Consider the following 22154-nt stretch of genomic DNA (forward strand, 5'->3'; position numbering starts at 1 on the left):
CGTGTAGCTGCGAAAGAAGCGGCACACAAGATGGCTAGGATTCTCCACAAAATCCATCGCAAGCTGTTTTCTCCGCCAGATTCTCGCAATTGATATCATCGCCAGTCTCTGTCGGAATTTGTCGACGGTTCTGGGCGAACCTAGACCTTTGTAGGTATTGGGCTTAGCAGCTCAATCAACAAGGGATCAGACAAAGACGGAACCAGGACATGAAGCCTCGTGGCGATCGTCTCGGTGAAGCCGCCCATGGGTCCGTATCCCACCCACATACACGGTGCAAGAGCGTCGGCGAAGTCAACCGCATCGAGGGATTAATATGGGCGAGCCCAAAAAACCCGAGGCCTAGCCCTACGCCACGGGAGTCTTAGGACCGGCAGGGTGGGTTCCGAATGCAGGACTTTCTTGGAGACGGGTGGTTGCAAGTCCTGGGAGGAGCTTATCGTGCCATTAGCCATGGGATTCCCGTTACATTCCCTTCGCAGCCTCTCCGAGTCAGAAGAATGTCTTCGCAGTGCCGAGGGGGTAGGCCAGCACCTCACACTGCGAGGCAAAACGGAAGCAACCATGGCAAGTGGGGGACGGGCGAAGGTCCAATGTCTCTCAGACACGCAAGACTTTCCATATCTAGGTGCATCTCGTGTCCTTGTCCGTACGCCGTGCGACTGTTACTGGCCAGTTGCACAGTAATCGCGGGCGGTGGTGCGCGTGGGATGCCGATTGCTCAGCCTGGCGACGAGAGTTCCATTGCCGGCAAACCGATCAAGTCTGCCTTGTCGGCTTGGGGCCCCCACGGCTTTCTGATTGGTTGGTCCTGGACACTGGGTCCTGAGCGAGCTGACGACTCTCGGAAAAGAGAAGAAAAAGGAAAGAAAGGGACCGGCGGCCTTAAAACAAAGGCAAATCTAGGAAGTCACGATCCAGTGTTGATGGGACTCGGGAGCGCGAGAGTCGTTTGCCCTGCTATCTGCCATCTGCCACCTGCAACCGATCTGCCATCTTCCATCTACCATCTGCAATCTTCCCTCCGTCGTCTGCCGATGCAGTGCAAGAACTACCAGTACTACTCCTGCACGGCTCCTTCTTTTGTTGGCGCCAGCCCGTTTCCCACTAGTTACCTAGGCCGACGTCCAAGGGATTGAGGATTTCCGTCGGTAATTCGGTTGGTGGTGTGTTTCTTAGGCTCATACCCATAACGGCACGCAGCGCCCGCGGCTGCTACCTGCCTGACCTACCTTACCCAAGCGGTTCGTTCGGGATTTGGAGAGGCAGCCAATCCCTCTTTGCGCCGTCCCTAATACGGCGCCTGCCGCCTTACCTACCACGCACGCACGCACACCACTCATGCATTCGTAGCAAATCCCAACTGCAAGTCCTACGCACCCCGGCCCAAGTCCTAAACTCGACCGGTTCACGAGCTGGCTCACCTCAGGCTTTGTTGCGAGGGTTAGGACCTCGGTGACGGTCACCAACAAACCCCCCACAGGCCTCTCTTGCTCTGCCTTAGTCCGACAGGAATATAACAAAAATGGGTGGCGGATTATTTTGATGGCATCGCCCTTTGATTCGAGTGCTCTTGTTTGTTCATTTTTGGTTTCGCGAGACCCGCCGTTTGTCAGTTGTCGTTTGTCGTCTGTCGTCCCGTCGCCCCCTCATGGGATCCGCAGCAGCAGCAAGCAAGCAAGTGAACGAACGTATCCGAATTAAGCACATCCACGCCCACCTTACTCGTCGCCTCCACACCTCGCCTTAAGTGGCCTGCTAGCCATCATAGCGCCCGTCTATTCGGCCGTCGATGGATTCCAAAAAAATGTTTGCCTCCCTCCTGGAGGATGACTCCGACTCTCTCGGGTCCGGCCCGGGCCCCAGCCCCAGCACCCGGCCGCTATCACCCTTCCGAAAGAGCCGCTTGTCCGCGTCGAGGCGAGAGCCGGAAAGTGCGCACGCGACCTCGTCCCACAACGCCGACGTCCCTGACGTGGGTGACGGACATGCGTTGTCCTGCGTGTATGTCCTGCTTATGCCACGCCGCCCTCCTTTCACTTTTGATCCTGCGAATTGTGACATGTCTGACTACGAGCGCAGGTCCCGAGAGACGTCACAGGAAGACTGTGCACGCCATAGGTTCATCGTCTGGGCCGCCGTGAAGCGCAATTCATGCGTGCGTATGAATGCTGAGGAAAAGCTGGAGTGCCCCCTGCTCAGGTGTACCCAACGGTTCCCTGACCATGAGACGATGCTTAAGCACCTAGCATGTTGCCGCCATCTGGCGTCGGGCGAGTTCTGGTGCTACGATCACATGAGGGTGGAACGCTTCGACGATATCAAGTGCAAGCGCTGTCTGGGCCATCCGTCAAAGAGGAGGAAGATGCTTTCAATGGCCAAGAGTTTCTTCCACACGCTAGGCCACAAATCCAAGAAGACACAGGGTCTCGGCTTCGATGCCGACGATACTCTGCTGATGCCACCGCCCAGCTACGACTCGCTCGGCATCCCGCCATCCAACGGAAACCCCACCGAGCTGTCGTCAACCGAGATTGTCGAGATCGATTCGATCGAAGTGAGCGCAATACACGTCCATAGCACAGTGGTAACCGCGTCCGATGGGTCAATAAACCCCCAAGCCCTCATCGTGCCTGCCATGCCGGCCCTCCCCGAGCTCGACTCGACGATGCTGTCGAGCGAATCATTCATGCAATGGCAGCCGCATCCTGCCATCTCGGCGTCCTCCTTTGACGTCGCTCCCCTGGAAGACGGCGAGTATCGAAGCCAATGTGTCTCGAAGCCGGCCCTTCAGTTGACTACCCAAGGTCTCCAAGGTCGCCGCCATGCGCCACGGCCCGTAGCAGCCCCGACCGTGCCGCGTAGCAAGGGTCTATCGCCGAGCTCCTCGGTACGGTCTAATGCCAGCACCGATACGACTGCCAGCTCGACGAGCAACAACAGTTCTCTCATCTCTCCCATCTCCAACTGGAGTGGGGCGTGGTCGATGGGGTCGGGAATCAACACAAGCCTGACGTCCCCTGTGGATGGATTCCTTTGTGATGACCCATTCGCGGATGTGGTGAATGATATGACCGACGGCTATCCCAGTCTTCTCCACGACTTTTACTCCGAACTCCCGGCCGACCTTCCCCTCGTCAGGCACCCTAATAGCATGGCATGCGACCCCCTCTTCCTTTTCGACGACCCACCCCAAGCCGACGTTTCTTACGCCCCTGAAATCGAGCTGTCCGAGAACCAGGCCGGATTGGTAGACCTCGGCGAGCCCGAACCCGAGCCCGAAGTTAAGCAGACGGATGCCTGTTGCTCCGAAACCAAGGCACTGGTGGGCTCCGCTTGGGATGCTTTGCAAGAGCATATCCTCTCGTCGATGCTCAAGCTGGACAATGTCAAGGGCAACCCACTTGCAGACCAACTCAAGCCCATGTCGTCCAAAACGGTAGCGATGGCAGGCCTCCGAACCGTTCGCACCTTCCTTGATGGCGGGCAGCCATCCTCCGCAAGCGACGTGCTCTGTTTTGTACACCTTGCCTATGCCTTGTCATTAGTAGTGCACGAGCAGGATGCATCTCACAAGTCTAGGGATTTCTTTTTGCAATGTCTGTCTTACGTCCACTTCTTACCGCGCAGCGACCAAGAGCCATATACTCAGCTAGCCATCGCTATTTGGAAACCCTCGGATGTCACTCGAGAAGATATCAAGACATTTCTAGCCACAACGGCCCGCCAGTTACCAAACACATCGTTTAGCATTAAAGGAAAATCTCCCGAGGTTGTGGGAAGAGACTATTACGGAGGCCGTGGTCCGGATGCTCTGCTCACCGCGGCCCGGAACTTCCTCGATGGTATGTTTTTAAATCACCCTCAGTTAGAAGGCAGCGTAACGTATAACTAATATTCCATGTAGAGTTGGAAAGCTCTCTCGTGCTTGGAGAGTCTTCGATTAGCGACGTACAGGTATCCGATTTATACGGCAAGCATGTCCAAGACGCCACCTCTATTGCCCCAGTCAATCAAGCCTTTGCAGTGACTGTTTCATATATCCTGAACTCGCTTGTCGAAGTATTTGACGATACTGGCAATCTCGAGAGGAAGCTGGGCGAAATCTACCGGAGGGTCAGCGATGGCACAATCTCTGCCGTTAGGAGAATCGAGATCGAGCTGCTCTTTGCTGGGAAGGTAAGACCTATTTGGCTCTCTCTCCATAAGGATTCGAGGCAAGCTAACTATAACCTAGGCCTCTATGGCTTCTGCTAAATTCCTTGATCAATTTGTCCCGAGAGTCTGCAACTTCTGCGATCAACTATACGAGCAGCACGACTCGGGGATATCTAGGCGCGGCATATACCATAAGCTCGGAGTCTCGCTCATTGAGAATCTCATACTCGAGTTTGATAATCTGACGGGCGATGTGACATGCGACCGCGAATTGGATTTCTTGGAAATTCCCTCGGACTTTGGATGTGGACCGACAAGCTTTGCTAGGCTGGACACGGATTTACAATTCGACATTGAGAGCAGCCCCAATTTGTATGGAGCGTGTGAAGGGCTGCAACCTCCATTGGACCAAACGGCACCTGCCGAGTTCTCCTCGCCTGAGTCTCCTTCGTCGAGCCCTGTATTTCCCACACCCACGCTGCAAGGTCAGTCGGCCCAGTCCGAGGCGGTACAGGACCCCCAAGGCGGAGAGGAAAAAATCGAAGCCGATTCGTGCTGTGAGATCTGCGGTTATCGGCCAAAGGGAGCTCCAAAGTGGTTCAAGGGGAGCATGGCCAAACACAAGAAGCTGCAGCACAGCGAAGCGCCACCAAAGCTCTACAAGTGCCCGTTTCCAGGCTGCTCGAGCCAGTATAAGAACAGGCCCGACAACCTGCGGCAGCACCAGGTTGAGAAGAACCACTGGGCGCCTGGCGAAGAGGGCACCCCGCGGCGGCCCAGCAAGCGAAAGAAGACGGCGCTGGATGAAGAATGACTAAAAGCTGGAAACAGACCAGCAGTAATGTCAGGGTTCCGAGACGTACCGGGGCCGTCCTTTTTTTTTTTGCCTTCTCTTTCGTCTCTTTTTTTGGTCTGAATTGTATACTTCGATCAGGCGTGTACATGGTTGTTCTTATGATACCACTGCATTTAGCGGAGTTAGGGAGTTTAGGATTTTTTGTTAGTTAGATATATGGATACGGGGGCCTCGCCAGGCCGGGAAGGCTTTGGTTGCGGGATAGGGACCACTTTTCCCCTGCGAGTCCAGGGTGAAGCGCAGCTCTGTATATGTTATAAAATGAAGGTTGTCAGTAATCGACACAATTAATGGTGCATATTTGCAGACCCAAGTGATATCTCGTCTAAAAACATCAGTCAGAAGGTCCAAGAAGTCCAGGCTGGCTGGGCCAGTTTCGCCGGTTACCATCGGGGTCAGCCCCAGAAGGCCGAAAAATATCGTGTTAGTGCTCGCCAGCTGGCTCTTTCCTCATGGCTCTCTTCCTTCTTCCATCCTCCCAAAAGACGGTATTAAACAAGGCCATTCAATACTAATACCATTTTAGCTAATGGGATAAAAGAAGCAAAGGTCACGCCGCATTCTAAATCTACCTTATACCTGAGGTATTACTTCAGCGCCCCTTTTCCCCCTCCCCTTCCCTTCCCCACTCCTCCCAATCCTTTACCGAAAAGGCGCAACAAGTTCACCACACCACATAGCACGTCGCACAGTACCTCGGCTCACTCGCCGTGAATGAAACTCTACCATCAATTGAGCCATCAACGAAATTCTAATTCCAGGTTTTGAGGGGGCCTCGCTTGAAAAAGGCTCACAATGGCCGCCCTCCCGCGCATCACGGTGCTGGGGTCGCTGAACATGGACCTGGTCGCCTACGTGTCGCACCACCCGGCCCCGGGGGAGACCATGACGGCCGACAAGTTCGCCACGTCGACGGGCGGCAAGGGCGCGAACCAGGCCGTGGCATGCGCCAAGCTGTCGCGGCCGCGGCCGTCCTCTTCCTCCTCCTCATCGGGCACAGCCGCCACAACCACCACGGCCCACGTCGGCATGGTCGGCTGCGTCGGCGACGACAGCTACGGCGCGCTGCTGCGCGGCAACCTGGCGCGGCACGGCGTCGACGTGTCGGGCGTCGACGCGCGCGCAGGGCTCAAGACGGGCGTCGCGCTCATCGTCGTCGACGCGCCCTCCGGCGAGAACCGCATCATCCTGTCGCCCGAGGCCAACCACGCCGTGCTGCCCGACGACGCTGCCGTGGCGGGCATCTTTTTGGAGCCTGAGTCTACAAAAAAGCCCGACCTGCTCATCATGCAGCTCGAGATCCCGCTGGCCACGGTGCTTGCGGCGCTCGCGCGCGCGCGCGAAGCCGGCGTCGCCGTGCTGCTGAACCCGGCCCCCGCGCAGCCACTGCCCGCCGCCGCGTACGCGGGGCTTGCGCACCTGGTGGTCAACGAGACGGAAGCGGCGCTGCTGGGCGGCGTGGCGGACTCGGCATCGCTGGTCCCCTCGGTAGACGCCGAAAAGGTACCAGCGGCGCTCAGGGCGGTGGCGCGTGCGTTCGTGGCCAAGGGCGTGCGCAACGTGGTGGCGACGCTCGGCAGCCACGGCGTCTTCTTCCTGACGGCCGACGGCCGCAGCGGGCTCGTGCCCGCCGAGAAGGTGGCTGCTGTTGTCGATACCACGGCCGCCGGCGACACGTTTGTCGGCGCGTACGCGCTCGAGGCCGTCGCGGCCGCCGCCGCGGGCCGCGAGTTCGATGTCGAGGCTGCCGTGCGCAAGGCGAACCGCGCTGCGGCTAGGACGGTCGAGAGAGCCGGCGCGCAGGACTCGATTCCCTGGCGGGATGAGCTTGTGTGAGCGAGCATGATGGTGGTAATGGCTTCTACGTGGCGTTTGTGTCGTCTGGTAGATATTGTAAAAGTAGAGTAAAAAGAAAAAGAAAGAATAATCATATTACGGTGTGGTGTTCAAAGGGTGTTCATGTGGCCTCGTCAAAATGCCGCGTGACAGGCAAGAGCTTTAGAGACCCGTGAACATAAAATATAGGCGGAAGTCTTTGTTACGGTGGACTTGTGTGTTTGCTCGTGTTTACTTTACTCGCACCCTCGGTATATCATGTTTGGAACTGCACCTCACTCTTGGACGTAATCCGTATATTCATTATTCCCTGTCTTTTATTCCTTATTCTTTATTCCGTACCGGGAGACAAATCAAGCACGCACGCATACTGAAACACACACAGCTAAACGACCAAACAGCCCCCCCCATTTTCCTCCTCACGGATTGACATACAGCGGCTCCAGCGTCTTGCCGCGGGTCGAGTGCTGGGGCGCCAGGCCGTCAAGCTCGGCACCGTCAAGGAAGGCGCGCAGCGTAACGGGGCGGGCGTGGCCGCGGACGGCGCGGAACTGGCGCGCGGGCTCGGGCAGCGCGGCCACTTCAGCGTCGCTAAGCGGGTTGAGGTCGTTCATGAGGTGCACGCCGCACGTACGGCAGAAGGCCTTGCGCCACACGGTCGACCCGAACACGTAGTGCGACAGGTTCGCCCCGAGACCGTCGCGCTCGACGACGCGTACTTGCTCTTTCGTCGGGTAGATCCAGATGTAGCCGCCCTGTGTGTGGGAGAAGGGATGGTGTCAGTCCGGTCCAGGATTGTTAGGTCGGGCAGTAAGGAAACGATGATGGGAGTGGGGAGGAAAATGGTAGTGGGTGGGCTTACCCGCGCGCAGATGCTGCAGTCGCATTCGAGGACCATGCCCTTGTACGAGCCGCCCAGGGCGCCGTCGACCTTGACGGCGGCCGTGACGGCGCCGCAGTGGCAGCTTCCGTGGTAGACGTGCACGTCGTCGCCGTCGAGCTGGGCGGCCGGCTCCGGGCCCGTGTACGGGGTCGCCTGGTACGGGTCGCCATGTTTGGCGCCGTCGCGTCTGAACAGAATCAGACAGAAACACGTCAGCTCTCATTTTTGTTTCTTCTCTCTTTCTCTCTCTCCATGAAAGTAAATGCGTGCTTACTTGCGGATCTCTAGGCCCCAGACGTCAAAATCTTGAAAGGCACGGATCTGGTTTCGTCCGGAAAAAGGTCAGCCAGCGGCGCTTGGAGCAACCAGGACCTAGTGTCTCTGTTTCTATCTCTCGGTTATTTCCTAGTGTTCTTCTTCTTCCTCGATGAAAGTCCCAGGCAGCAGCAATCCAAGTCCCTCGCAGCACGTACATTGATGAGAACGGTCTTGGCCGACGGATCAGCCATGGAGGCCATGGTGGCTGTGCCGCATTTTCCGCAGAACTAATACACGGAAATACTCAGTCAGAGCCGGGGGACGATGCTACCAGCAGCTGCAGTCCCCAAAACAAAATACCTTGTGGACGAGGCTCTTGGCGCCAAAGGCGTAGTCGACGAGCAGGCCCTCGTCCTTGACGACGTTGACGGCGTCAGAGGTGGCCACGAGCCACACGTAGCCCTTCTTGGAGCAGATGCTGCAGTCGCAGGCGGACGCTGACTTGATCTCGGGCACCTTGACCTCGAAGATGAAGGCGCCACAGTGGCAGTTGCCACGGTACGTTTTGGCGGTTTCCTCTGCTAGTCCAGACATTGTGCGTTCGCGGTACTCACCTTTTTCTTGTTGCTGGATAAACAAACCCCGCAGGCCAAACAGTTCTATGCTCTCTGTTCGCGGCGAGGAAGGCCTTAAATGCAGCGAATGGTCACAAAAAGAGGGGTAAGGCGCATAGGGCACATTTTAAGACATGACTTTTACATGCTTGTGCTTCGTATCTACACCGGCCTATAATCTTGCCGGCATGACGGACGGGCCTCGCCAGGCTGATTCGAGATCCCCCATTGATTGGTGGTTCTCGAAACCTGCGACTTGCTCCAACGTCTCGCCTGCGGTGTGCAGTTGGAAGCATCCATCTACCGGTACGCGGAAAGGGGGGAGACTGTCTGTGCGCCTTCAGTCAAGGAACCCCTTTTCCGGGCCGTGATAAGAAGATGAACTGACACGTCTCGAAAGAGACCCCGCGTCGCGAAATTGCACGCTATCAGGTGACTCACAATGGGTTAGTCAAATTGAGGGCCAGGGTGTTAATTGTTTTGTTGAGACTTGGGAGTTTCTGGGCGTGGGGTGGGATGGCATTGGCACGGAGTAAATTGGGTTAGGGTTAAGATGTTGCCAGCGGCGAGCAGGACCGTCGGTCAGTCAGCCCACGACGCAACGTCCGAGCTCACAGCCATTGTCCGTGGATCGTGAGGGGTGCTCAAATCAACCTCGAAGGGGGGCACTTGATTATTAAACGCAGCTCGCCGCAGCTCAGAACGGCAAATTCCGCCGTTGCTGCTTGCCCTGGCTGGGCCCATCCTTTGCTTGGCTACACCGCATGTCGAGCGAGAGTCCGGAACCGGGTCGGCTTCACCACGGCGACGCCGTTCAGTCGGAATGGGTTTGTGCTGGTCACGCGACTTGCTGGCGCCGGAAGTTGCGGGGCAGGCATTGCAGTTCCAGAGCGCAACAATTCCAGGGCATGGCCTCGTCTAATCGCAAGCGCATTCTGGCGCCCAGCACAGCAGGTGACAAGTGGAAACCCAGGCTCAATTTTCCACTCAGGCCCAGGTCCGAGTCGGTGTGCCCCCCATGCCGGATCACCCGCATGTTCCGCGCCGTCTAGCGGGGCCAGTGAAGACCCTCTCGGGTCTGACCATTCCTTCCCGGGTTTTCCGCCCCAGACAACCGAATTCGTCCTCAGCTCACCACATGATCTCCTGTACACTAAGCCCGCCAGGGTTTGTATTGTACAGTACCAGGAAGAGCGTTTTCGTGGCAGCACGCCCGACGCTATTGCAGAGTTTTCTGTTGCCAACATATCAGCTGATCGTAGGACAAATTACGAGAGACGAACCGACGCCGGCCAGTCTCTTAGGGACACGAGCAGCTACCCGCTATTGGCAACGTCGGGCAGCGACTCGGGGAGCCTGCACAAGCGAGAGCTAGCCGTAACGACACCATGATTTGCTCCGAGAAACCAGGTTCGAGAACATCTTGGGAGGCGGGGCTGCAAGGCCCTTGGATTCTCGTCAAGTGACTTGTGTGTCTCCAGTGGATGACGCTACGTTCCGGGCTCGATATCTCCATTCTCGGTAATACGTAGTATAAATCACGAGGGTATCGTTACCCCTAGACTAGTCTAAGACCAGCTTCAGCTTGTCAGAACTCAATATCTGTCCCATGTTTCCATGTTCCAGGCCAGTTCCGGGCTCGGGCTCCGAGAGTCCTCGGTGGACAAGGCCATGCAATGCCATGGAAGTTGAAACATACGAGCAGCAAGCAAACAAACAACAGCGTGTCTCTGAGCAACATGGGCGCACAAAGATGGGCAAGGCTTCCCCGCAATGTTCCGACATGCAGCCATCCTCCACTCCACATTCCAGAGTGCTGGCTGCTGCTAGCCAGACATGCATCTGTCCAGCATGGCATGGAATCGCTGCAGTGCGCTGTATTGGGCGACGCCTGCATCTGGCTCCGCCCAATTCGCTTGGTGCTTCTGGGCGTGGGGTTGGTCGGGCATTTTGTCCGTCTTTTCTTTTTCTTTGCTCGATTCGGGGCTAGGATGCGACGACTTTCAAAGCGCGAGCGACGGACAAATGCTATACCTGGGTTTGGGTAACAAACGGGGCATGTACAGTACACTAATACTAACACACGGGGCTTGGACGGCGGCCTCGGATGACGTCGACGACTGTCCACCGGCTGCGGGAACCTCTCAGAGCGGCAGACGGTGAAGATGCAAGCCGACCCTAGAGGTACGCCAGTCTTCCGACTGAACCTTTTGTCGTCTTTGGACCGCAAACGACTCGAGGCATTGCCGACGACTGTTGTGACTGGTGCTCTAATCGTGTGTTGTTGCTGCCGCCAGCCAATATTACGCGGCTGTTCTCTTGTCAACCGCCAGCCAAGCTTTGGCAACTCACTTTGTACATTCATTGCCTTAACTGCCTTTTGACTTTGAGGCCATGACTATGCATACACACATTCGCGTAGGCGTGTGCTTGTGCGTGCGGTAGCCGACCTTTGCTGGTCTGGTCTGCCAGAGTCTTGCAACTTCCGAGTCTGATCTAGTCCGTCGACGGCAGGAACGCCGGGAACGCACAAGACCGACAAGGCATCCTTCAGTGTTGGACGGTTGGCGGCCGGCTCGGCCAATCGACGCATCGCCGCTAAGTCCGCTGGCAAGTTTTGGAGTACCTTGAGGTAGGTATTGGGGTGGGCCTTCTGGAAAATGTCAAGAACATCCATGCTGGGGTACATACATACACCCTGAGCTACCTGACTGAGAAATCCAGATCTCCCGCCCGCCATCACTATCGCAGGGCAGGCCAGCCAGGGCAGGCCAGGGCGGGGTCTCCCGATAATCGAGAGGGGCTGCGGAGCACAAGCGTCAAGCGTCATGACGCTCGGCAAGCTGTGCGGTGCTAGGGCAGGAGGGCACAATCTGTTTATCCACGTAATAACTCTTGTAAGCCCTGAACACTAAGGAGAAAGGAGAAATCTATCAGAATGTACGTACAGTACAGATTCACACAACGAAAACGTGGACACTGTGAGTGGGCGATCCTCACAGCTGGGCTCTTTGCTTTTTCTTGATGCGCCTAGCTACGGGCAACCCTCTATTTTTTTTATATTTCATTTTTCTCTCGAACTCTACGTACCAAGACTTTGCTTGATACTCGTGGAATACGCACCTGCTACTACTAATTACCAATGCCTTTCCAAATACAATACTGATGACTGCAAGAGCTAAGCGGTGCCTCTGCCAGGCTGCACCTCCCCTCCTCTCAGTCTCAACGTCTTGCGTGTGCGTGCCCAGTCGTGCCTGCCTCAACCTATGCAGAGTTTCGGTGTGCAGGCGCTGGCTGACACCTTAGAAACGTAGGCTGTGGGCAATAGTGCAACAATACTGAGGCAAGAGCAATCGAGTCGGAACGGCAACCGTGACGTGACGTGAACAATGACGATCACTTGCGGATCCTTCCTGCTTCTCTCGGACAGCGCACAGCCCACGAGACCATTGTGTCGTTGTCGTAGCTTCCATAGATGGCGTTGAGCGTCAGGCACAGAACCGTGACATGGAGCTTGAAATCTCTCGTCTGACTTCAATGTGAATGGACGCCCAGGGCCGGGGCAAGGACGTCAGGCCGGGCAGGTTTCAGTTGTCGACGGCTGGCGTCGTCTCTCTCAGCTTTCCATTCCCGTACCCTCCCTCCTCGTATTCCCCAGATTTTGGCCCACCTCACACAACATGTTCTCAGTCGTCCCAGCAGTGGTTCAGGAACACCGTATGCACGAGGAGAACGCTAGGCTAAAGCTCGCTGCCCTAGGGCGTGGGGCTCCCGCTTACCGCAACATGGTGCTGGCTCGTGATTTGCTCCCTTGCATCGCCATCTCCCACTCTCGCCAGGATGCGGCGGCGCGCCCTGCATTCCATTACCAAAAGATTTCGTCGCTGTCGCGCTCTGGTCGCCGCGCGCGCTTGCTGACGTTACTGTCCCCGAACCAAGCGCACTATCTGCGTGGATAGCATTGGGCCACCGTCCGCTGCCCTGCCCTGTCCGCAGTCCCGTCTCTTGCACGCTCGCGGGTTCCGTCCATGGATGATGGCGAGTGGATGGGGTGGATGGAATGCTTGCGTTGTGCTGTTTCGTTGCTTGCAGATGGCTGTCGCTCTTCCTCAGGTCCTTGGGAGGTACATACCATATAATACTGTGAAGTAAGTCTTGTATGTACCTACCTTACCTACTTCTCTCAGAACCTACCTGAGGTACATGCAACCTACATGCCGAATCTTAGCTGCCCAGTACCCAGGCCAGGTACAGTGAGGTATATTCACACCTCACCTGTCTGCCGTGTTTCTTGGCCTCGCTGTAAGAAGCTCCCGCCATGTGAGAGAGACACAACCCCAGAGACCCCTGGAATACCCGTTCCTTTTGGACGGGAGCGGCAGCCCATCCGGCGCGCCCAGAGTCTGTCTCTTCTCGTCCGTTTGGCTTAGGTTTCCAACAAGCTTCACCGACCGCCCTTCCCGACGCCTCGAGTTTTCGTGTCCAATGCCGCTCCAATTGGCGTTGGCCGCTCACAACGGCATCCATCCCATGGAAGCAACCAAGCAACCAAGCCAGCGCGAGCCAGCCAGCCAGATGCTCCGCTTCTGCTGTAAGGGTCATGAACCCACATCTAAGCTGGGGCATATGCGGAGCCCTCTTATTAACCTGGAGGGTACTGTACTTACTTTTAAGCTATTTGCGATGCTAGCGTTTACCGTGGCAGCTGGGCGCGCTACTTCCCCGGTGAGCTCCAATGACTTAGACCCGTCTCGTCTTTGTCTCCTTACAGGGTACCTAGGCCGAGATGTATTGCGATATATATAAAAGGCTTCGTTTCGGTCCCCCCCCCCCCCTTCAGTGGCCCCAAACAACTTCAATTCTCGTCAATTCGGCACCATCGGAAGTGAAAAATGCCTGTCTCAAGAGAGACGATTATTGTGCCGGATGGCGCCCTGTTCGGCCTCAAGGCTGTCAGGGGGAAGTCCGTCGCCAGGCTGCCGACAGCTTCAGGGGCCGAGCTCGACATCATCGACATCCGCCAAGCTGCCGTTGAGCTCAACCTCAAGACTGAGCTTCTTTCCATGTTCCATTCCACGGACGGGCCCAGGAAGCTTCCCACGCTTCTCCTCTATGACGAGAGGGGACTGCAGCTTTTCGAGGATGTGAGGCGCGCCCCGCTACATCATCTCCAGAACCTTAAGTTTACTGGTCGCCAACTAACTTGTTTTCAGATCACGTATCTAGAAGAGTATTACCTGACCAACGACGAGATCGAGGTGCTCAAGTCGTCTGCCGCAGAGATTGTCAAACATATCCCCTCGGGGGCCATGGTCATTGAGCTCGGCAGTGGGTATGTCTCGCCGCTGCCACCAGCGAGCCAGCCAGCCGACCAACCAAACAAAAAAACCCCGTGCCAGACCTCAACTGACTCGTATACCCCTGTCCAGAAACCTCCGCAAGGTAAATTTCCTTCTGCGAGCCCTCGAAGACGCCGGCAAGAATGTCGATTACTATGCCTTGGATCTGTCGCAAGAGGAGCTCCAGCGCACCCTTGCCCAGCTCCCAGTATACAGGCATGTGAGCTGCCACGGGCTGTTGGGGACGTACGACGACGGACGGGAGTGGCTCAAGTTGGCCAACGTCTCGAGGCCAAAGTGTATCCTGAGTCTCGGGTCTAGCATTGGTATGATGATTTCTGCCCAACACCACCAGTTCGCAGAGCCTGATGCGACGTTGCTTCTAGGAAACTTTGAACGAGCAGAAGCCGCGGCGTTCTTGAAGAATTTTGCTGATGTCCTCAACCCTGGTGACACCATGTTGATTGGGCTGGACGGGTGCGACAGCCCAGCCAAGGTATAGTACGTGCAAGCCCCTATATCACCCGCCCTCGCGGTTCTCGCGGAAGCTCTGGCTGACGGCAAGAGTTAGCCACGCATATAATGGTATGTGTAACCCACTGCACCATTTATTCATACTAACCTGCCCTCTTCTGCCACTACAGACAGAGAAGGTCTAACACATGAGTATGCCACCACCCCTCCCAGACCTCGAATCATGCACCGCCTGGGTCATTTGTCGGCGACTGACGAATCCAGATTTGTGCTCAACGGCCTCTCGCATGCCAACAAAGTTCTCGGCCAGAATATCTTCGTCGAGACCGACTGGAGAGTCATTGGAGAGTATGTGTACGACGGGGAGGGGGGACGGCACCAGGCCTTTTACTCTCCTCTCCGTGACGCCACGGTCATGGGCGAGTTGATCCGACCCCACGATCGAATTCGGGTCGAGCAGAGTCTGAAATACTCTCGAGACGAGGCGCAGAAGCTTTGGGGGCTGGCGGGCATGGCCGAGGCTGGCCACTGGAGGCACGGCCGGGACGAGTATGGTGAGTGGAACTTATACCCACCTTCTTCAGTCGTCCCTACTCGTATGACATTGTCTATTTCGAGTCGTCCGATCAGATTTCCCAAGCCGACCCCACGTTTTCCCAGCACGCGGGACTAGTCATACGTTGTTTCGGCGCAAGGGAATAGATTTTAACGTGTCTCATGTGCCCCAATCCTTTACACCGGTCTGATGGTGTTGGGCTGCGGGGTTCTGGGGCCGTCGTCTAAAGGCCCGCGACGGCGCGACAATTGCTTATCTGCACCCTGTAGCCCCCTCTTACTGACCGATCTTTGCTCTGCAGGGCTCCATATGCTCGCCAAACCGAGAATGTCGTTCAGCCTGATCCCCTCGATGTATGCCCGCAGCGTACTCCCCACAATGGAGGATTGGGAAGCGCTGTGGGCAGCCTGGGACGTCGTCACACGCGAAATGATGACTCGAGAGGAGCTGTTGGACAAGCCCATCAAGCTCCGTAATGCCTGCATCTTTTACCTGGGACACATCCCTACTTTCCTCGACATCCAGTTGACCAAGACGGCCAATGAGCCTCTTACCGAGCCGGCAGGTTTCTCGCGAATCTTTGAGCGGGGCATTGATCCCGACGTTGACAATCCTGAGCTGTGCCACGCACACTCGGAGATACCTGACGAATGGCCTCCCTTGGACGCGATCCTGACCTATCAGGGCCGAGTCCGGTCACGGCTCCGGGGTTACTACGCAGCTGGCCAAGACAGCATTCCGCGCCATGTGGGCCAGGCCGTCTGGATGGGGTTCGAGCATGAGATCATGCACATCGAGACCCTTTTGTATATGATGCTCCAAAGCGACAAGACGCAACCGCCATCCCATGTCCAGCGGCCAGACTTTGAGAAACTTGCTGCCAAGGCTCGTTCTGAAAGAGTTCCTAACAAGTGGTTCAACATTCCCGCGCAGGCCATAACCCTAGGCTCGGAGAATCCCGAAGATGGGAACGACCCAGAGGCCCACTTTGGATGGTAGCACCCCCTGAATCTAGCGGTATTAACGGCACGGCATCATGTTCGTATCACTAACGACGAATAGGGACAACGAGAGGCCGGCTAGGCACGTCAAGGTCCATGCGTTCCAAGCACAGGCGAGACCAATCAGCAATGAAGATGTAAGTAAATCGCACGACCACATATCATTAACTCGTATGCTGAATTATTTAGTATGCAAATTACATGTACAGCATGCACATCACCAAGATGCCTGCGTCTTGGGCGATGGCGGCTGAGGCGTCTGTGAAACCAGGCGCGGATGTGACACAGGATGTGGCTCGAATCAATAGTGGTACAAATGACTATACTAACGGCCACACCAACGGGTACTGCACCAATGAAAATCACACCCATGGCCACGCCAACGAACAAACCAACGGACACACCAATGGAAACGCCAACAGTCGAGGTAACGGTCATGTGAGCAATGGCCTCGTTCCTGCAACCTTTGTCGAAAACAAGGCTGTGCGCACAGTCTATGGTCTTGTGCCCCTGAAGTACGCCCTGGACTGGCCCATGTTTGCATCGTACGACGAGCTTGCGGGCTGCGCCGCCTGGATGGGTGGGCGTATCCCTACTGTTGAGGAAGCTCGGAGTATATACGACCATGCAGATTTTCTGAAGAAGAAGGAAGCCGAAAGGCAGCTCGGAAAGACTGTCCCTGCAGTCAACGGGTAAGATACCGACCCAAAACGCTTGCTGTAACACCTTGGGGATAACTACTCACACGTCACACCCTAGACATCTCTCCAACAACGGCGTCGAGATATCGCCACCGCCAACCCCTACCACATCTGAGGTCAATAGGCAGGAACAACTGTTTATTGACCTCGAGGGTGCCAACGTTGGTTTTCACCACTGGCACCCGGTGGCCGTGACGGGGCGCGGCAATACCCTGGCCGGCCAGTGTGAGATGGGCGGCGTGTGGGAGTGGACCAGCTCCGTCTTGCGCCCCTGGGAGGGTTTCCAGCCCATGAAGCTCTATCCCGGCTACACGGCCGACTTCTTTGACGAGAAGCATAACATTGTGCTTGGCGGCTCCTGGGCCACGCACCCGCGCATTGCAGGACGAAAGACATTGTGAGTTTTCTCCGGCTCACCTTGGTTGCTTTCATCTTGAGACCAACAAGTATTAATGAGTTCATCGGCTAATCAACGTGACCGATGTACAGCGTGAACTGGTATCAACGTAATTACCCCTACGCCTGGGTTGGGGCACGCCTTGTTCGAGATACGGACTAGTTTCATCTCAAGTGTCTTCATCTTGCCTCTTTTCCTCGGTTCTCGCATCGGAAAGCGCTCTAGTGCGCGAAGAAACCCCAACTCGGAATGGAAAAAAACCATGCCAGGTGACTCAACTTCGCCTTTGCAACCGGAAAGCCAAAAAAAAGCATTTCCTTGAATGGTTTACAAGGTGGGCAAAACAAAACCGGCTTACATTACTTTGGGGGAAAAAAGGAGGGGTTCCGGGCAGGTTAAAAAAGGGGGGGGGGGGGGGGGGAGTCAGGCTGGTTCAGCCCAAAATGGGGACTGTTGACTGCGCCGATCTTTTGGCATTGCTCAGCCAACCCGGTTTTCTCTATGTTCCTCTCTCTGATCTTGGATAAATGTTTGTGAGAATTTGGGTAGCATACTCAAAAAGGTTCTGTAGTTGTCAATGTCACGATAAAAAAAATCAGCTTCTGCAGCAATTTTGTCAAACAAAACTTGTCTTGTTATTCGTCCCTCCAAACAGACGTTTTCTACGGTCTGAGTATACTGTCTTCTTATATAAAGCTCACCTTCGTAATCACGATCTTTGCTAACACTAGCAATCTTGTACTCCAATAAAATAGGTAAAGACTCTTTGGTTATACAAGTCTGATGAACAACAGCCAGACAACATTGACATTGACATTGACATAGACATGGACACAGGCCGCAGCAAGAGAACCAACTGTTACATGTACATATGAGTACATAAACATAAACAAATACCTACCTGCCTAGGTATTGATGACGACGACGATGAAGAGACAATGGTTCCCGACCGTTTGCCAGGCCAAGCCCGCCAGACCCTCCCCGCCTACCCTTGCCTCTACGCCCGATTTTCCTGGGTTTCCCCATGCCAAGCCTCTGATCCCCCCCAAACGCCAAAATGTAAAAAGACGCTTGAGCGTTAGAAGTGTGTCTAGACAACTGGGCGACCGGCCCACGGGGGCTGTATAGGTATATCAACAAGCCAAACGGAGACTCCCTGCCGGGGAACAAAAAAATACGGCAAAAAAAGAAATCCTGCAAAAAAGCTGCCGCCCTAAAAGTAGGGCAAGGCCTCTTCCCCCGGGCTCGGATGATGCGGCCCGTCCCTTGGCTGCATTGGGGGGTAGAGAGGAGAGAAACACCCAAAAAAAGAAAGGAAACGCGCGTGACAGGTTTTTGTTTCCTGAAGTATACGCCGTGGCTCAGGTGGCCAGCCATATGCTAAGGTGGTGATGATCACACACCTCACCCTCACCCCCCTTTTCCTGTCCCTCGCTCCCACCCCCCCGCTCATCGCCAACCGCGTCAGAGTCTAGACCACAGGTCGGGTGCGAGTAGTTTGACTCTTTCTCCCTTTAGTTGTAGTCCTCTACCATTTTCACAATCATGCCCGGCGACTTGATGCCCTGCTCGGTGATGAAGCCGTCGATAAACTCTGGCTCTGTGTACTCGACCTCGTCCTGGTCGGCCAGCCAGCTCTCCATGGGCTTGCCGTCCAAGTCCCGGACGCTGCCGTTGGCGAGGTTTTCCCAGCGGCCAATGTGCCGCTGGCGGACGCCGAGGTGCAGCACCATGGGGTAGGCGATGGGCATGTTGCGGTGGATCTTGTGCGACTCGGCAACGACGAAGAAGCGGCGCATGGTGCCGGGCAGCTTCTTGCACAGCTGGGCCAGCTGGCAGGTGCCCATGCGCGACACGACGCCGCCGTTCCACGTGATGACCTCGGTGCCGACCATGACCACGTTGATCTGGCTCTGGTTGAGCAGCATGTAGGCGACCTTCTGGAACAGGACAGTCTCGACGGGGATGCCGGCGTCCCGCAGCGCCGCGACCGACGCGTCGGTGCGCGGGCTGCCGTCGAGCACGTAGATGACCTTGAACTGCTTCTTCTGCATCGCGGCCGCGTGCAGCAGGATCTTGGTGACGACGCGCGAGCCGCCGGCCGTCATGACGACGCCGCCGTCGACGACGCGCTCGCTGCCCAGCTTGGCGATCATGTCGCGGGCGGCCTTAGCGCGCTCGGCGAAGAGCAGCTTGTTGCGTAGCAGGTGCTGGCGCGTCTCGTCGAAGCTCAGCACCACGTCGGCGCTTCCCGACGCGGTCTGCCCCCTAAGCGACCGCAGCAGGAACTGCTCGAACAGGTCGGCGCCGGCCAGGATCGGCAGCGGGTTCGGCGCCGAGGCCACCAGCTTCGCCTTTTCCTTCTTCACCACCTCGACCGTCTCCATAGCCGTCGACGACGGCGTCGCGTGGAGCAGCTCTATCAGCGACTCGATGGCCGCGACGGGCATTGTGAGGTCCGGGTCCGCATCGAGGAGCGAACGGTATGTCTTGACGATGCTGTTTTGGAATCGCACGTCAGTTCTCTGCTTGCTTGCTGCTTTGGGAGGAGGCTTGCCATACTCAAAAGCTGTGGAGTTGCTCTCGTCGGTATTCCCTGCTGCCCGAATCGGCAACTGGACGCTTGCGCCGGCATCCGTGTCTAAGTCGTCTGTGGCCATCTTGCCGTTGGCCTGAAAGTGGAAGGATGCGATGAAAAGGGGCAGCGGCCGTCGCCAGAGCATATAAGAAGCCCTTGCGCGTGGTTCTAAGCTTGGGGTTCTGGCGTGGGGGAGGGGGGCAGAAATAGCAGCTATGAGTCAACAGCTGTCAATTACGCAGTACTGTACCGCTAAGTTTGACGATCGCGGGAGCTCGTCTGGTTCAGCCCAGCAGGAGCGTTCAGGGCGTTCGGTAACTTTTTGCCAGATCATACCGCCTTCAATTCGGCGTGGTGGGGTTGTCATCAGAGGTTACGACGTTATCGATACAGCCCGATCCCTGAATGATTATTGGCGCGGGGTAAGACTTCACAATTGTGTATGGAGGTATTCTTGAGGCCTGGGAAGCATTTGGCAGGCACCTATACGAAGAAAATAGGGCTCTGTGATTCCATATTGCCAGTAGGTTCCAGTTGCTATCACTCCTCTTTGAGAGAAATCTTTCCTTAAAGCCATCGACGCCACCTGTAAGAAGGAGACAGCTATGGGATTACATTAGGCGTTTCAACAATTACTGCCGCTCTTGAGGAAAGACTTCCTGGACAAGCCGCAATGCACTTACTCACTTCTTCCGTCCGTATGTACCTACTTGTGCATACATGTATGTACCATGACGCGTCACGAAGTCTTTGCAGGAGAACCGCCAACTCTTCCACACGCACAGTCACCTGCGGCTTTCGTCAAGAGACAAGGTGATCTTTTCACAACCTCGCCAACAGAGTAGCCGTTAACCAAGAAGACGTATTCCCGAGATCCAGCCAGCACCTATTGAACCCAGGCCGGATACGGACGGCGCTCGTCCACCGGATGAAGGAGGGGACAAAGAGGGAGGGGTGAAGCGGGGCAGGACGCCTTGGGGTAACACATACGGAGTACTATATGGTATACATGTACATACTGTACGTAATAGTGGCAGGACATGCCTCGGGTCAGTCAGGGGGGGTAGGGGGGGTAGCTGCTAGCAGGCTGCCCACGTTCGGTTCGGCAGACGAGGCAAGCTTCAACTGAAGCACGTCGTGTCACAGATTCCCAAAATAAATTCCAGCAATGACACTGCGTTCGTCGTCGCCGTCGCCGTCGATTCCCCTCGCCAACGCAATCCCGCCGAACATCCGGTGACCAGAGCCAGAACCAAATACGTAGCAAGATAGCACAACGCAATAAAGTCGGAACTCGAGAGAGGCATGGAGCCCGCAATCATCGACCCCGCGACTGGCCGCGCCTTGCCGGCCGACGCCATCCGTATGTTTTTTTCCCTCTTCTTTTTTTCGTTCTTCGTTGTATATCCCAACTCTAGTCATGCCCCCTCCAGTGTTCAGACGAAGTCCAACACCACCAACAACAGAGCAAACAAAACAAACCACCCACACAATAACACAATGACACAATGACACAATGATTCACTAACAACATGCACATGCAACCCCCGGAACAACAGAGCGCATCCTGCACATCTCGCGGGCCGTGCACGTCTACAACATCCCGCCCATGACGTCCACGCGCGGGCACACGGCGGCGACGTGGACCGAGGACCCGACGCGGCACATTTTCACGTGCCGGGCGCGCATCATCGAGACGGCGATCCCGCGGCCCGGCTCCGACAGTATCAACAACAACGACCCGGCGCAGGACGTTAAAGTCGACGTAATCCTCGAGGACGCCGGGACGGGGCAGCTGTTCGCGGCGGCGCCTTACACGTCGGCGGCTGTGGTTGAGCCGGCGCTGGACAGCAGCCGGTTCTTCGCGGTCCGGGTGACGGACCCGTCGGGGGGCGGCGGGCGCTGCTGGGGCTGGGGTTCGAGGAGCGCAGCGAGGCGTTCGACTTTAGCATTGCGCTGCAGGAGGCGCAGAAGGCGCTGGGCTTGTACTCGTCGTCTGACGACGCCGCCGGGGCCGGGACGAGCAAAGGTAAGGCTAGTGGTTGCGGCGGGCAGCAGCAGCAGCAGGACAAAAAGGACTACAGCCTCAAGGATGGCGAGACCATCACGGTCAACCTCAGCGGCACAAAGTTTGGCCGCAGGGCAGCGGCCAGAACTCAGGAGCCGTCCCCGACCGCCGGGACGGCAAGTCTGTCGTCGTTTGCCTTGGCGCCTCCGCCGTCGGCAGCGGCACCGGCGCCGACGTCAAGTAACGCCTTCCTTCCCCCGCCTCCGTCCGCCCAGGAGATTAGGGCGCAAAAGAGAATGTCTGCCCAGAACCTGGGGTTTGATGACGGGAAATTTGGCGAGTTTGCCTAAAACGTCTCGTGTGTGTGTGTGTGTGTGTGTGTATCTTGATCGGAGTGCTGTATGGATTGCTTTGCAAGCAAGCAAACGAAGCGACAAAGATCAGTCCCATTACCTATTAACCGCTTTTCTTTTTTGGACATACAGTCTCTCTGGT

At 56.3% G+C, this 22154-nt stretch overlaps 9 protein-coding genes across 9 annotated transcripts; 5 read left to right on the forward strand and 4 right to left on the reverse strand.

Moving 5' to 3' along the window:
• Positions 1-132: 132 nt before the first annotated feature.
• On the forward strand, positions 133-1563 carry B0T26DRAFT_312713 (uncharacterized protein). The gene is made up of 2 exons (XM_060434331.1): positions 133-1159; positions 1354-1563. The coding sequence occupies exon 1, from the start codon at positions 390-392 to the stop codon at positions 1137-1139; it is 750 nt and encodes a 249-aa protein (XP_060296883.1). The 5' UTR covers positions 133-389; the 3' UTR covers positions 1140-1159; positions 1354-1563.
• Positions 1564-2164: 601 nt separating this feature from the next.
• Positions 2165-4257, forward strand: B0T26DRAFT_647427 (uncharacterized protein; the record flags this gene model as incomplete). The annotated part of the gene is made up of 2 exons (XM_060437894.1): positions 2165-3845; positions 3908-4257. 2 exons carry the CDS (start codon positions 2165-2167, stop codon positions 4255-4257), a joined length of 2031 nt encoding a protein of 676 aa, XP_060296884.1.
• Positions 4258-5809: 1552 nt separating this feature from the next.
• On the forward strand, positions 5810-6850 carry B0T26DRAFT_646852 (Ribokinase-like protein; the record flags this gene model as incomplete). Its single annotated transcript, XM_060437850.1, has 1 exon — positions 5810-6850. The coding sequence occupies one exon, from the start codon at positions 5810-5812 to the stop codon at positions 6848-6850; it is 1041 nt and encodes a 346-aa protein (XP_060296885.1).
• Positions 6851-7269: 419 nt separating this feature from the next.
• Positions 7270-8585, reverse strand: B0T26DRAFT_752067 (Mss4-like protein; the record flags this gene model as incomplete). The annotated part of the gene is made up of 5 exons (XM_060445476.1): positions 7270-7605; positions 7713-7920; positions 8008-8054; positions 8207-8278; positions 8352-8585. The coding sequence occupies 5 exons, from the start codon at positions 8583-8585 to the stop codon at positions 7270-7272; spliced, it is 897 nt and encodes a 298-aa protein (XP_060296886.1).
• A 1437-nt stretch (positions 8586-10022) lies between these two features.
• On the reverse strand, positions 10023-11252 carry B0T26DRAFT_312514 (uncharacterized protein). Its single transcript, XM_060434329.1, has one exon. The coding sequence runs from the start codon at positions 10968-10970 to the stop codon at positions 10194-10196; it is 777 nt and encodes a 258-aa protein (XP_060296887.1). The 5' UTR covers positions 10971-11252; the 3' UTR covers positions 10023-10193.
• A 1444-nt stretch (positions 11253-12696) lies between these two features.
• Positions 12697-13364, reverse strand: B0T26DRAFT_312951 (uncharacterized protein). Its single transcript, XM_060434332.1, has one exon. It carries the CDS (start codon positions 13229-13231, stop codon positions 12830-12832), a length of 402 nt encoding a protein of 133 aa, XP_060296888.1. The 5' UTR covers positions 13232-13364; the 3' UTR covers positions 12697-12829.
• Positions 13365-13409: 45 nt separating this feature from the next.
• B0T26DRAFT_711850 (C-type lectin protein) lies at positions 13410-17483 on the forward strand. The gene is made up of 12 exons (XM_060442058.1): positions 13410-13749; positions 13819-13937; positions 14035-14270; positions 14331-14445; positions 14516-14529; positions 14589-14610; positions 14683-14972; positions 15276-15969; positions 16037-16112; positions 16165-16667; positions 16735-17073; positions 17166-17483. The coding sequence occupies exons 1-12, from the start codon at positions 13498-13500 to the stop codon at positions 17233-17235; spliced, it is 2730 nt and encodes a 909-aa protein (XP_060296889.1). The 5' UTR covers positions 13410-13497; the 3' UTR covers positions 17236-17483.
• Positions 17484-18587: 1104 nt separating this feature from the next.
• Positions 18588-19796, reverse strand: B0T26DRAFT_647654 (uncharacterized protein; the record flags this gene model as incomplete). Its single annotated transcript, XM_060437918.1, has 2 exons — positions 18588-19572; positions 19636-19796. 2 exons carry the CDS (start codon positions 19794-19796, stop codon positions 18588-18590), a joined length of 1146 nt encoding a protein of 381 aa, XP_060296890.1.
• Positions 19797-20623: 827 nt separating this feature from the next.
• Positions 20624-22009, forward strand: B0T26DRAFT_812578 (uncharacterized protein; the record flags this gene model as incomplete). Its single annotated transcript, XM_060447314.1, has 4 exons — positions 20624-21014; positions 21211-21524; positions 21575-21636; positions 21676-22009. The coding sequence occupies exons 1-4, from the start codon at positions 20957-20959 to the stop codon at positions 22007-22009; spliced, it is 768 nt and encodes a 255-aa protein (XP_060296891.1). The 5' UTR covers positions 20624-20956.
• Positions 22010-22154: the final 145 nt, after the last annotated feature.

Source organism: Lasiosphaeria miniovina, assembly GCF_030549165.1.
Source record: "Lasiosphaeria miniovina strain SMH2392-1A chromosome Unknown B0T26scaffold_4, whole genome shotgun sequence".
NCBI lineage: Eukaryota > Fungi > Ascomycota > Sordariomycetes > Sordariales > Lasiosphaeriaceae > Lasiosphaeria > Lasiosphaeria miniovina.